The sequence below is a fragment of the Pelodiscus sinensis genome, chromosome 1 (genome assembly GCF_049634645.1).
Source record: "Pelodiscus sinensis isolate JC-2024 chromosome 1, ASM4963464v1, whole genome shotgun sequence".
Lineage (NCBI taxonomy): Eukaryota > Metazoa > Chordata > Testudines > Trionychidae > Pelodiscus > Pelodiscus sinensis.
The window spans coordinates 99,337,454-99,352,660 of NC_134711.1; the positions used below are offsets into that span (position 1 = coordinate 99,337,454).

The 15,207-nt window shown below is 42.2% G+C and overlaps 1 protein-coding gene and 1 long non-coding RNA gene across 3 annotated transcripts in view; one reads left to right on the top strand and one right to left on the bottom strand.

Moving 5' to 3' along the window:
- The window catches only part of IGF1 (insulin like growth factor 1), an 80,202-nt gene that overhangs the window by 62,115 nt on the left and 2,880 nt on the right, over positions 1–15,207 (top strand). Inside the window, exon 3 of one of the 2 annotated variants that reach the window (XM_075906390.1) lies at positions 1,559–1,698. In XM_075906390.1, the coding sequence (XP_075762505.1) occupies positions 1,559–1,698 (140 nt within the window). 2 annotated transcript variants of the gene reach the window in all.
- The window catches only part of LOC142830938 (uncharacterized), an 85,949-nt gene that overhangs the window by 39,485 nt on the left and 31,257 nt on the right, over positions 1–15,207 (bottom strand). The window lies entirely within an intron of this gene.

The window sequence follows — 15,207 nt, forward strand, 5'->3', positions numbered from 1 at the left end:
TCAACCTATATTAACTATCTGTAAAAGGGCAATAAGGAAAACCCATGGAATTATAGAGCAATATTAGCTTAGGAAATGGAGCAAATAATTAAACAATTGTGGTAAGCACCTAGAAAATAATGTGATCAAATAATAGTCAACATGAATTTGTCAAGAACAAATCATGTCAAACTAACCTAATATTCCTCTTTGACTGGGTACCAAGCCAAAATAACAGGGGAGCAATAGATGTGATATAATTCAGCTTTTAGTAAGGCTTTTGTTACTGTCTGACCTGACATTCTCATAAACAAAGTAAGGAAATACAAGCTGCTATATGGTGTATGCACATCTGGTTGGAAAATCATACTGAGAGTGTAGTTATCAATGGCTCACAACCAAGCTGCAAAGGCATGTTGACTGGAATCTTGCAGAGATCTATCATAGGTCTGGATCTATTTAAAATCTCCATAAACTATTTCGATAAATGACATACAGAAGACACTTAACATTTCTGGGTGAAACCAAGTCAGGAGGAGTTGCAAACACATAGGACAGGATTAGAATTCAGACTGGACAAAACTGGAGAAATGGACTGTAGTAAGGATGAAATTCAGTAAGGACAAATTGTTCTCCTTAACCATTGAGAACAGGACAAGAAGCAATGGACTGAGAGGTGCAATGAGAGAGATTTAGGTTATACATTAGGACAATTTCCTGACTTTAAGGGCAGCTAAGCACTGGGACAAATTAGCAAAGGAGGTAATGAAATCTCTAGGCTTATACACACTCATGTTTACTTTTCTATGAGTTGTGTTGCTCAGGAATGTAGAAAATGTCACTCCTGAGCAACATAAGTTACACCTATCTAAGTGCCCATGTAGATAATGCTATATTAGCAGTAGAAGGTTTCCCACTGACATAGCTACTGGGGATGAAGTAATTATGCTGATGGGAGAGCTGTCTCCCCTAGACCCAAAATGTCTGCTCTAGCAGCACTACGGTGGCACAATTCCATCAGTTCAGTCTACTGTAGACTAGTCTGAACTCATTGAAGGTTTTTAAGAGCAGGTTAGACCTGTCAGAGATGGTCTAGATAATACTTAGTGCTGCCTCAGCACAAGGGACTGGACTAGATAACCTAGCAAGGTCCCTTCCAATTCTATTTTTCTATTATTTTTATGAACAAATTATAATCTTTAAATATTCCTAATTCTACCAATTAAAAGTCAGTTTTCACCCAAACAATGATAGATACATTGCTAAATTTAAGCGTCTAAACCTCAGATCTCTTCAGTGTTAAAATAGTTCCAAAAAAGCTTTTAACATTTTTATAGGAAGAAAAATTATAGTTTTTCTCAACTGTTAAAACATAGTCCTGGGGCACAGAGAAATCCTGGATATTTTCAGGTGAACGATTCAGAGAGTTAAAAGCAACTGAAGAAAAGATCTTTGAATAGAAACACATAGACAGTCTTAGCTACAGGTGTCACAAGTATTCCAGCTAGGAGTGCTATGGAAGCTTTTGCATTCCCCTTCTTCCCCAACAATAAAACTCTCCTATTTGTGTTGTGTGCAGGTAAGCCAACAGGGTATGGATCCAACAGTAGACGTTTACACCACAAAGGAATAGTGGATGAATGCTGCTTCCAGAGCTGTGACCTGAGGAGGCTGGAAATGTACTGCGCTCCTATCAAGCCACCCAAATCTGCACGCTCTGTACGTGCTCAACGCCACACTGATATGCCAAAAGCACAAAGGGTAGGAGAATTTACTGAAGCCTGGTCATATAGCAAGAAGCATGTGTTTTACCTAATAAGGAAAAGCATCATGACTGTGAATCTTATTTAAAATATCCCCTCGGTTTCAAATATACGTATTGAAGCTTTAGCGATGCTTTTGGAAAGTAATGTCTGTCAAGGGAAGGCCTGGTTCCTTGAAAAGACAATGGAATATAGATTATTTCACCTGTAGGTTATCTACAGAGAAAACCAGAAAAGAACATAAACTCTGGCAAATGAAATGTAAAATTATAATTAGGCCGAAAAAGAATTTGAAGACCAACTAGTAAAAGACTCAGAAACTAACAGGAAAATAATGTTAAGTACAACAGAAGCAGGAAGCCTTCTAAATAGTCAGGGATGACAATTGATGATCAAAATGCTTAAAGAGCACTCAAAGCTAAGGGCATTGCAGAGAAGTTAAATGAATTTCTTATATCAGTCTTCATTGAGGAGAAAGTGAAGGAGATTCCCACACCAGAGCCATTCCTTTTAGGTGACAAATCTGAAGAAAAGTCTGAGATTGTGGCATTAGGAGAGGTCTGGAAACAAATTGATAAAGAGTAGTAAGTCACCAGGGCCAGTGGCATCTGCCCAAGAGTTCTGAAGGAACTTAAATATGAAATTGAAGAACTAGTAAGTGAGATACGTAACCTAGCATTTAAATCAGAATCTGTTCCAGATGATTTGGGATAGCTAATGTGACATCAATTTAAACAAACGAACAAACAAAAAAGACTTCAGGGCCAATCCTGGCAATTATCAGCTAATAAAAAAGGAATTGTTATTTGCTCTTTCACATAACACAAGAACCAGGGGGGTCACCCAATTAAATGAACAGGCAGCATGTTTAAAGCAAAAGGAAGTATATCTTCACACAACACACAGTCAAGTTGTGGGACTGATTGACAGGAGATGTTGTGAACATCAAAACTGTAACAATGTTCAAAAAACAAGTAAGTCTTTTTGTTAGTTTCTAAGGGTATGTCTAGACTACATGGCTCCGTTGATGGAGCCATGTAGAGGAGTTTACTAGGCATAGGAAAATGAAGCGGCGATTTAAATAATCGCCGCTTCATTTACATCAAAATGGCTCCCGCGCTGTGCCAATCAGCTGTTTGGCGGCACAGCGGTGGCAGTCTGGATGCGCCGCAGTCAACAAGGGAAGCCTTTGTTGACCGCGCCGGTAAACCTCATTTCATGAGGCATACCAGAGCGGTTGACAAAGGCTTCCCTTGACTACCACGGTACATCCAGACTGCCCCGCTGTGCCGCCAAAGAGCTGATTGGCACAGCGCGACAGCCATTTTGATGTAAATGAAGCGGCGATTATTTAAGTCACCACTTCATTTTCCTATGTCTAGTAAACTCATCTACATGGCTCCATCAATGGAGCCATGTAGTCTAGACATACCCTAAGGTGCCACGGGACTACTCTTTTTTTTTTTTTTAAAGTTACAGACTAACACGGCTACACCTTTGAGACTTTTAAAAGTTCAAAAAAGAATTAGATAAGTTCATGGAGGATTGATCCATCAATAGCTATTAGCCAAGTTGGTCAGGGAAACAATGCCATACTCTGTGTGTCCCTAGCCTCTGGCAGCCAGAAGCTGGGAATGAACAACAGGCAATGGATCACCCTATGATGGTTTGTTCTGTTAATTCCCCCTGAAGCACCTGGCATTGGCCATGTTATAAGTTAGGATACTGTTCTAGATGGTCCCGAGGTGAGACCCAGTATGGTCATTCTCAGGGCTCGACAAATACACTCTCCCGCTTGCCCGTGGCGAGTAGATTTTACCAGCTGGTGAGTGCAGGGGCGGACTGGCCTGGTGGGGGAGGAGGAAGTGCGGTGATTCTTGCCACCAGGCTGTCTGCGTGCAGTTCTGGCACGAGGAGGCAGGGCACGAGCCAGAGGGCGGGACGCCGGCAGATGCAAAGACACTGGTGTGACGTGGTCCTGCCAATTTTAAAGGGCTGTGGCAGCTCGGTTCTGGCTGCGTGTTCCCAGGAGCTGGCTGCGGCGCGTGGCACAGCCAGGCCCTGCCCTGCCGGCTCCAGTCCTGCCACGGCCTCAGCCCACTCGCCGGTGAGAGACCGCTCCCTGTTGACCGCCCGGCTCACTGCACCCACCCCGCACCGCTTTGTCTCCGCACCGCCTGTTCCCCATGCCATCCCTGCGTCCCGCACCCTGCTCCCCAGTTCCCTTGCTCTCCCTCTTCCCTGCGACTCTCTGGCTCTGCGCCACCATTGCACCTCACTTCCCCCGATCCCTGCCCCCCCCCAGTGCTGCCCGTTCCCTGCACTGCCCCTAGACCCCGATCCCTCTGCCCCTCCCGTTCCCTGCATCCCCTTTCCCGTACCGCACCCCGCACCCTGCTCCCCCCGATCCCTGCGTCCCTCTGGTTCTGTGCCTCCCGTTCCCCGTGCCACCTCTGTACCCCCCCCCCCACTGTTCCCTGTACCCCTCTGGCTCTGTGCTGTCCCTGCACCCTGCTCCCCCGGGGGTCGGGAGTGAGGGGTGCTTGTCCACAGAGAGAGGCCGGACAGGGCAGGGAAAAGGCTGCTGTGACCCAGCAGGGAGTGAAAAGGGAAGTTCACTTGAAGCACTTTTGCCTTTATGGGAAAAAAGTGCAGACACCTGCAGGGGAGGGACCAGCACCAGAGGAGAGAGGCAGGGCAGGTGTGTGGAGGGAGGTGTTAGGAGAGGGGATGAGGATCAGATCAGAGTGGGGCTACTGGAGGAGTGGGCACAGGGGGGAGAGAAGGGCTGGTGGAGGGGGGCAGGTCTCAGGAAGGCTGAGGGCAGTGAGAAGGGCAGGAGTCAGGGCAGCAGAGGAGGGTGAGGGGTTGGGGGGCAGTGGGCACCAGGGGAGCTGATGGAGCAAGGGAGGAGACATGCCAGCAGAGGGAAAAGGTAGAGGTTTATAAGATATTTATTAATAACTTGGGTGATATTTATTAATAACTTATTAGCAATTACTGTTCTTATTAGGAATGTATGCCATTAAAAAACACTTTTGTCTGGCGAATAGGGTTTTCCAGAATTTGTCGAGCTCTGGCCATTCATATGTTCTTACTTTCTTATATTACCAATTCATCACTGTCCAACTGTAATCAGATTGCTGCTGTGAATTTACTGGAAGTGTGTTTATAAACTCACTCCAGAGCCCACTGAAGAAGTATTCACATCATAAAACCATCCCTACAGTTGGCACAAAGGGCCATTTTCAAAAGAGAAGCCATGCACTAAGCGGTCATGAACTGATCTCCTCAGAACTCTCTCACTAGCTCTCCAAGCACAGAGCAGAGGCACAACGAGGGGCCATTAAGAAAGAAGCTTGCACTTCAGCTGCTCATGACTGCTGTGTCTGCTCTGTAAATTAATAGATTACTTTAATCTCAAAGCCATAGTTATGGAATTTTATACCAAAACCAAATTAGTTTAATATTCACCACAGTCATTACACACAAACATAAACACTGTTCACTGATTCCTTGTTCTGGTCTTGCTCTCCATTATCATTTCACATATACAAGATACGAGTACTCAGAGTCCCTATTATTAATAGTAGCAGTCGTACTATCACAGTTGTGCCTAAAGGGCCCCATCTAAGTTTGAGGCCGTATGGTGCTAAAATGCCTCTGCCCTGATGATCTTACATTCTAAATAACCCTTTATAAGATGCGCAGGGCCACTGTCACATCTCCACCTTTGTTTCCTGTTTGGTCTCTGAGCATCTCCCCTTTATGTGTTACTCGTGTTTTACACCGTGCAGTACTTTTTCTAGGTTAGGCCTGTCTGGTCAGGCCATTTGACTGAGTAAAGACAGTGTGTTGTGCCCAACAAGTGTCACAACTCTTATCCTGTAGACCCACCCACTCTGTGAAGCCAAATGAGGGATTTTTTTCCCCCTTAATGACAGAATCCAATTTGACAGATGGATTCATAATACAAAAGGTAGTGAGAAAAGAATTGAAATTAATTCAAATTAAATAAAAAACAAAAAGTTGTCTCACCATATTGAGATTTATACTTTTCAAAAGTTAACATTGATAAAGCAGTTTCAGTGAAAGTTACAGAAGAACCTGAAAAGCACAGTCTAAGGTTTGACTGTCTTGTGCAAAATACGGAATCCTGTTCTTTTTTGAGAGAAAGGAAGACCTGCCCCATTTCTTCCCCAAAGGTTTTTCAACACTTTGAAAAAAATAGCTCTGTAATACTTGCTGGGAGTCAACCTCAGAGATGTAACTCCCACTATGAATGTATGAGGAATGGAATCTTCTCCAGGCATAGCTCAAGAAAAAAAAAGAGAGAGCACACTATGGGGAAAAAAAGAGGATTGATTAAGGGACTTGAAAGGAATAGAGAGAACACATGCAAAGACTGAAAGAGAACAGAAGGAGGCTGAGCTCTTAAGGAATACAAGAGAAAAGGAATCACTTACTAGAACAACAGAAAAAGCTGGAGTTCGAAAAAGGAAGAGAGAAAAACAGCACAGGAAAGAGAAAACAAGGGGAAAATGGGAGGGGAAGAGAGTTGAAGAGAGGCAGTCAGAAAAAAAGGGTGAGAAAAAAGGAGATAAAAAAGAACAATCTGAGAGAAAAATAAACTGAAATGTTTGTTAAGCATTAAGCATGGGGAAAATCATACTGAGACAAAAGAGACAGTGAAAGAGATGGAAGGAACAATAAAAATCAGATCTTACAGCAGATGGAGGGATATAGTGGAGGCAACGAGGGGAAATGTAAAAAGAAAGCTAAACAAAGACAAATTGAATGTTTTACAAGAATGTTTTATATAAAGACTGATGAGACAAACTTTCCTCTGCCTGATGACAGCCACCAAAACTGGTGAGCCTCTTCCTTCCTGAATCTTCTGTCTATATTAATTATGGCCATGAAGTGAAAATAAGCACGAGAGAATATTTTAACACCGGATTTTCCTACAGCACACAGGCTAGGGAGTTCAAAATGCAATCAATATACTGCAGAGCTTGGAAAGAAGAATAAATTAACTAATTCAGGAATTTGTAGGAATAACATGCATCTAGACGTTAAAACTAAAAAGCAAGTTTTTAATTTATTTCAGTAAAAAGGATGGTTATACCATATAATGGTTTTACAGGTGGGGGGAATTAGTGTTTGAGAAACACCATTTTTCTGAACCACTTAAACTAATGTAATATGTGTTTTCATTGTTACTTGCATTGAATAGCTTTTCCAAAACCATTGTACCTAGGGAAAATGTAACTGGAGCATGAATTCAAGCTCTTACAAATGAAACACCAAAATGCCAAAATAAATAGAGATGCATGATATTTCACATCTCACTCAGCTTCCGGAACTTCAGCCTCCAGGGCTGTCAATGCAGGACTTTTCATATACATAAATTCACTTTGAAATAAAAAAAAATACAAGCTTGCAGACCTTAGATTTTATATACCACACAGATGAAACAACAGAAAACATAGCAAGCAATTTTTGTAATAGGTACGTTTTCCAGGTTAATAAATTTCACAACTTTAGCAGCCATTGAAGATGGCAAGGTTAATAGACTAATGAGGTTCAGGTCTTTTCCTCTAATGCATGCCATATATGAATATAAATGCGGGTGGTTAATCCATGGGGTAGATCGGGCACTCTCATTTTAATATATTAAATTAATTATGTTAAATGGGAAAAGATTTTTTTAGGGTTGTGCAACAAAAGTTCTTTATCTGCTTTAGCATACCCATTGCCAGGGCTTGCCGAGCCGCGGCGAGCTCTGCTCGCCAGCCGCTCTGTCCGGCGTTCTGCGCATGCGATCGTTCTGCACATGCGCAGATCGCCCGAACCCAGCTCTTCCGGGTTGTAATCTCGCCACAGGTGAGTAGATTACATAGTTTGTCGAGCCCTGCCTAGTGCATAGTTCCTTAACACAAGTCTTCTTTAAAGCCCACATAAGCCAATGGGAGTCTTTCCAATGACTTCAGTGGACTTTGAAGCAGGCCCTGTGAGTCACATCCTGAGGTTCTTGCTTATGCACTAGTCTTGCAAGCAGATCTCGGACTTCAGTGGGCATCCATAAGCACACAAATACTCTCTCATGAAGAATAGTTTGAAAAGAATGGGACCTTAAGGCTGACAATCCTTATTCAAGTATATCTCCCATTAAAATCAAAGAAGCGCTTGACTATATAAAAATTGAGTAAAGAATTTGATCTTACATTTGCTCATCTATATAAAGATACTATTGACGATTTCTTGTGTACCTGGCGTCAACGTTTACTGACCAACGTAAGAGCGTACTATTAAGCAATGAGTAGTGATGTTAGGTGAGTAGCAAGATTCTGAAGCCCAATAAAATATCGGAATGTCATTGAAAATCAAAGCCAGCAAAAGCACTTTTGTGATTTCTTTCTGAAGAAGGGATCAACTTCTCTATCCTTGCATGTCTGAGCAAAGTCTGGCAATTCTGGACTATGCCTAAATGTTTCTATCCTTCTGTAATAGAGCTTCACAGAATGAAATTAAGTTACTAGAAGTAGGTCATCATCATCATAGTGTGACTTTAAGCCAATAAAAATATAACATTGATTATTCTTGCCAGTGAAAGCAGGTGTTCTGGAGGTCTTTAGAACCCTATAATAGCCTGCTGAAAAGGTCATTGGAAAGTCTTTCAAATATTCTCTCTGTTGTTTCAGTGATCTGGATGTGATGAGCCAAATCACATATATAAGTAAGATAGGAATGGCATATTTATTTACAGTTAAGCTATATAGCAGTCATGGCTTCCTATTATTTGATGAGTGTCCTGGGTGAAGTTTGGGTTTTGCTGTCAAAGCAAAAACCATGAATGAGTCAATGAGACAAATTCTACATTCAAATATATTCATTCAGCCCCACTGACTTCAGTGGGAATTTGGCACATTATGTTCATTAGATAAAAGGTACTAGCCTGACTTTACATACAGGTTTTGCATAAAAAAAGATGTAGCATGAGGAACAACTGAAACCAAATTCAAGAGACTACCATAGCACAGCAAAAGGCAAATCTGAGTTTAATAATAAATAGATAGAATAAGTCTGAATTTGATTTCCCAGAGTGAGAAATGAATATAGATTTTGAGCTTGGGGAATCTTCTGAAAAAAATATTTCTTCTCAGAAACAGCAGTTTCACATCTGTGATCCTTCTTGCTTGGAGGAAAAACTATTTGAGACCCACATCCCATAGGCTTGCAGGTCCCACAACTAAATCAAATCATAATTTATACTTCTACAATGCTTTTCACCCAGAGCTCTCAAAGCACTTAACAGCTATAGTGTCAACAAATGTAACCCTCACAATACCTCTGTGCTATAGGCGGTTCTTGTTCTGGAGACAGCTAGCAGCTACTCTACAGTAAGAAGTGAGTTCTAAAATAGACTTAAAATTGAATGTAATACAGTATTTTGTTTGGTTCAAAAACCTGGTGGACAAGCTTGAAATTTCACATGTGGTTAGTTATTATTCCCTTTGATTTTTCTATGTAGGGTTTTTTTTCATAAATTTCTAACAGGTAGACTTTGAATTTGGGTTTTGGCTCAGATTTTTTTTGGTAGTCCTACTTTTAATCAGTAATGGGTTTCTTTTTAAAAAAACATTGTCCCAACTAATGCACACTATAGACCACATGCTGCAACTGTACTTCTGCTCTTTTAAGAATGCCAATCCCTCACTGCCCTCCTTTAACTATTCTTCTGTGCGCAACTCTTTACCAAAGGAGAGGGATCACTTGATGAGTAACTGTTTCTGTTCATTCCCTCTGGAGCGTCTGGCACTGGCCACTGTCGGGAGACAGGATACTGGACTAGATGGACCTTTGGTCTGACCCAGTGTGACCGTTCTTATGTTCAGATGGCCCTCTCCCAATGCAGCCAGCTCCTATGCCAAACATGCAGAATTGCTAGTGTTGGGGGAAGTAATCTGATAAAGTTATGTGTACAAAAGGGCAAGGTGGTGTGGCTACTGGCCAAACAACAAATTTTGTATTGAGCAAGTGCAGTCTTACATGGCATCCCTCCAGCAGGATTTCTGAATGTGGGTGTCAAGGTGAGGTTGCAACGATAATGTCACACAGCTCCTACCAGTCCTAAGTGTTGAAGCCTTTGGAAGCAACCTGTTAGCAGGAAATCACCTGAAAAGATGCCAGAGGACCCCCAACACTCTCAAGGAGTTAGATTCAGACCCTCAAGAGCATATAGCCACCTAACTCCCATTCATTTCACTGAGAGTTAGGCTCAGAAATAGCTTTAAGGACTATTTGTGCACAGGGAATGCTTTTTTCCCATGAAAATTGGTTTTCTCCCATTCAAAACCACAACTGTTTCTGGCAATATACCAAAAACTTTTACTTGCAAGCTCAATTGGCAACATTCACAGGCTTTACAGAAGGTGAGAATACTGTTGCGCTTCTATTTTAAAAATGCCTTAATTCTAGCATGGAATTTTCAGTCCAGCCAGCACAAAGAGATTAGATAGTCATTGTTGAAAAAGCCTTCCAGTCTTCATAGAATAACTTGTTCTAGAGTCACAGCGTGAGATAACCATTGTGGGTAAACCGAAGTATTTTGACTAGTCAGAAACTAGTCAAATCTGAGCTGAAAGTTAGGTAACCATTTACACTATGTCTTATACTGAAAAGTACTTTTTCATTGAAAGTGATTTGTAAAATAAAATGTATCAGCCTTCTGTGACATCCCTCAGGATACACTCTGGACCACAGCATAGCTGTGTGACTTTAATTGTCTAGTTTGGGGGCCTTTTACACTGCTTTGCTCTCAGAACATGGCTGGCCTGCTCACTCAATTTCTAGCATGTGAATTCACTCCCAGATAAATAAATGAGCTCTCTGACTAGTCACTCATGAATTAAACTGTGGTACGTAAATTTTGTGCTGATGCTTTGCATTGAGGTGAAATTCACTCTTAATGAATTTATACATATTGGGTGAAATCATGGCCCCTCAGATATCAATGGCAAAATTCCCTCCCCATCCCCTCAGTGGGCCTGACTAGAATGCCTAGTATTCTAGTGTAACGCTTCCACCAGGTAGTGTCGGCAGCAGCCAGAGCCAGGTTCAATATCTAGGGGTCCCTTTTCATGCATCTCACACAAACCCGGCTCGAGCCCCCACTCAGTATCCTGGGAAATTCACACACCCATGGGTACCTCTGAGATGCAATGCTTCCCCACTCACAAGCACAGTCTGAACATAGAAAAGAACTTTTAATTGAAGAGAAAGAGAAGTCACATGGCATTAACTTAGGAAAATACCATAACCAGAGTTCATAACCAACCCATGAGTAACCATCCCAGCTCAAATGGATTGAGCAATGTCCCTTGCCTCTCATGCTCACCAGTCCAACAATGTGTAAGCGTCCCATTCACTTACCCAAACTTTCTCCATACCCCACTTCAAATGCCCCACTTACAGCTTGGTCCAGTCAGTGCAGACCCAGACACATCACCCTGATAGACTTTCCCTCATAGAGCCTGATGTGATGCCACCTGTGTGCTGCCCCTTCTGGCTGCTTCCCCTACCGGCCGCCCACCGGTCACTTCCACCAGCCACTCTGCTGGCCGCCTGCCACTGCGCCTACTGGCTGCCCGCCGGTCATTCCCCCCAGCCGCTCAGCTGGCCGCAATGGGTCTGGCTCCAGGTCAAACCAGTGACTTCAGCTCTTAGCAATTTCAACTCTTTAGCCACCACCTAGGCTGGCAAAAGATTCCAGCTTCCCAAAAAGACTCCTACTGGAGTCTGCTTTAAGTCTATCTTTAAAACAAGGGGGTGGGAGGAAGAGGCAGGTTGAACCAGTCTTACATCTCACACCTGGCAGGCATGAAGCAGACTGGCTCAAGCCCTTTCCCCCCAACTCTGTTCACTCAACTCTGGAAGGGGGGGGCTTGTTCATCTGAGACCCCTTACAATGATGGTGTCTCTCCTGCAAGCACTGGTGTGATATTTTACAGTTCCCACATTTAGGGGTAGCATGATTTGTGACCCCACAACAGCCTAAATTAGTTACAATACATCACATTCCATTCTAACAAGCAATCCTCCATCAGCCCTGGCTGAATTGGATTTACATAACCACACCCTGGATTCCTTCCCCATCCCAGCATGAGCTGTATTTACATGTCAACAGTTAATTATCTTGCCGGGCTAAACAACTTGAGTGAGCATATCCACACTGAGGGCTGCTCTCTTCTTTTAGCTGGCTGATTACAAGTAGTAGTTCAGCTCCTGCTTACACTAGGAATATCTGAGTGGCTACTCTTGTAATGATGTCACAGCAAACCTTAAGGAGAAGAAAATAAAGTGATGTTTTAGACCCCACACACTACGCATGTTCTGGAGTTAATGGGCCAAACTTGTTTCCTTAAAAGACATCAGAGCTGGAGGAGAAAACAAAGACTCACTACCAGGCCATCACCTCCCCCTCTAACAAGAGGGCCAGAGAAGTGGACAACTCCTGGTCTAATTTCCCCTTTAAATTAATTTAAGGGCCTTGTTCTTGCTTAGTCCCCAGGTAATAACATCCAGGTACAAGTAGCATAAATGACTTTTAAAAAATACAAATACTTGGTCATCTCAGAAAGATTGTATCTATACTTTTCCCCTAAGTAGACTTTTTGACCAAAAAAGTGGTAGTTAATATTTTACAGTAAAAAAAACCCACCATTAGCAGAAGAAAAGTTGAGACAGATTTAGTTCTCTTATTTTTGAAAGTTTGGCAGCAGCTATTGTGATTGGCACATTAACAATTCACATATATATATTTATAGTCCAAAATATGCACAATTACTTGAATCTTACCTCCTCTTGCACTCATGCCACACCACTGAAGTCAAGCAGTAGGTGTAACAGAGAGCAAAATTTGGGCTGTTTTCTTTAAGAAGACTTTTCAGTCTAGTTATTTTGTCACTAACCACATTGCCCACAAAGCTAAAAGCTTTTCAAAATAGACTCTAGAGGGTTCGTAACCAAGATATAGTGGTTGTAACTACAAACATTGGACTTTTTATTATTATTACCAGTAAAGCAGTGAGGTCTTTATATGCCAATGTTAGGCTTGAATGTCCATCCTGAAAGCTTAAGAAAACCACTGCATGCTTCCTGGCCCCCTTCTCCAGCTTCAGTTAAATTACCCTTCAGATCATAGAGATATTCATTATCCTAGTGTTGGCTGGTGTTTCTGTGAAAAAAAGTCAGCAATGAAGAAAACAAGGTCAAATTCTGTTCTCACATCTCTGCAACCTGTTTGTCTTCAGTACAGTTGCACAGCTGTAAGAGAAGGATTCGCTCCAGTGTATGCTTTCTGCTAATTCTGTGCAAGTATAGCAGGCATGTGGCATGTTGCCATTGAAAGCATGGCTACTTCTCTTTGTCAGTTAAAAAATGCCTGCTGTCATATCTCTGTTATGGCAACCACGGAGATGTCTATCCCAGAACTCTGCATTGGAGCAAGATCATAGCTAGTGCTTTATTTATTTAATAATTGCTAACAGATTTTCAAATAGTTGAAAAAGAAAATAGAATTTTTTAAAAAAATATTTCTTTATTTTAATGTCAGCATAAGTGACCAAGTGCCTAACTCGAAGCTTGTTAAAATCATTGGAAAGGCTCCCATTGACTTTCAAAGCACTTTGAATCAGGACAATACTAGGGTTTTGATTTTTCTTCACTTTGTACATTTTTTCATCATTTTAGAATAATTTGTTGTATTATTTGTTGAGCTTAAGAATTTCATTTCCAAAATCCACCAAAAAATTATCAAGCTTGCCACTATGGCCTGGATGATTAGCCCCAATTTATTTTCTACTAGAAGATTTACCTGGTGTTGCTTGGGTCCTTAACTCAATTTTTGTTTTTCTTCATTTAAATCATTGCTTTGGGGTGGAGTGGTGATTGAGGGGTCCAGTATGCAGGCTTCCCCAGGGAGAGAAGACAATCCCAGCTATCTCTCACGACAGCAGCTTGAGGCTGGTAAGAAGCACCTCGCCATGGACACTGAAACTCCAGCAGGCATAGCTGGGGAAGGGGTGCATGTTCCCTGGATAGGGCAGGTCCAGGTTTATCTGCCCCCTTCACTCTCCAGCCAGAGTAAGGAATTAGCAAACTGCACTTTCCCTTCATTTCCTGATGAAGGGGAACAGCCAGCAGTGTTCCTGTACAAATCGGGGGGAAACTCCACCCTCCAGCCCCCCGCAAAAAGGGTGGGAGGGGACGACTTGGGGCTGAGGCAGTCCCAGATAGGGGAAAGAGGGCACACCTCCAGCCAGCCCCTTTCAACTGCCTGGTGATTCTGTCTCTTTTGTGTATGATTTTATGAAAAGCCATCCCATTCTAGGCTCATCCTATTTTCCTGGCATAAGCAAATCCTTACCTTGCTTTCGGTTATGATCAGAGAAAGCTGTATAATGAACGTGGTGGTCCTAGCTCTTACAGTTTAGGAGGATCAATTAAAGTGGGAGCATCCATTGCGTAATTCTGCATAAAGTGATTGGAATAGGTTAAGAAAACCTGTTGAGAAAACCCTGCATGATCAAATTAAAATCAACATGTGTGAACCAGCAGATGTGAGCAAGACCAAGCACCCCACATAATGATAGCAACAGAATAAAAGTGTCTGCATGAAGAGGTCACATGTGAGACCCTGGGAGATGATCCAAACACTAACCAGACATTCCAGTTAGTTTTGAATAGTCTCAGCTGTTCATGTGAGTAGGAAATGTGCTACTTGGGGCAGAGCCATTTTTGCAGTGTGCATTGCTGCTGCCGCCACCAATGCCTCCTCTAGCAGCAGTGATGAAAATATTAAGGCCGTGGCCAGAACAGCAGAGGAGCAGTTCTACCTTTACTCTGATTCAGACTTCCTTCTGTGTGCTAGAACAGGACAATAAGCAATGTCTCATTTGGTTACATATCAGTATTGAAACATACTTTTATCTTGGCCCATCAGAATACATGTTTGCTTTGATGACTAAGCTCTCAAATTCAAAATACAACAATAGTTCAGGGGATTTATCTTCTTATTAGGGAACTGCATGGTTCATTATCAGTCTAACAGCTTTTAGAGGCCATTTGCTCTTCAGTGCAATATGGCTGTAGATCAAGAACAATAATTTCTGCTAGTTTTCATTTTATAGATAATATGCTTGGACAATGTTTGGAATACTTGACTTATTGTAAAAAATGTTCTCTCTCTATCTCTTGCTAAACTCTTCTTAGAGGCGATGGATATCCTGGAGCAACAATGATCACGCTAGTATTTTATGTCACTGTCATAACAGAAATTCTAGGCTGAAAATGCAAGTAATTTATCCTTTCCCACTTTGTTGTTGTCATCATCATAGAGTAGGGTAGGATCCTGGAATTTTTAAGATATAAGGCCAGCAGCGTAAAGCAGCTTGGTGCAGCA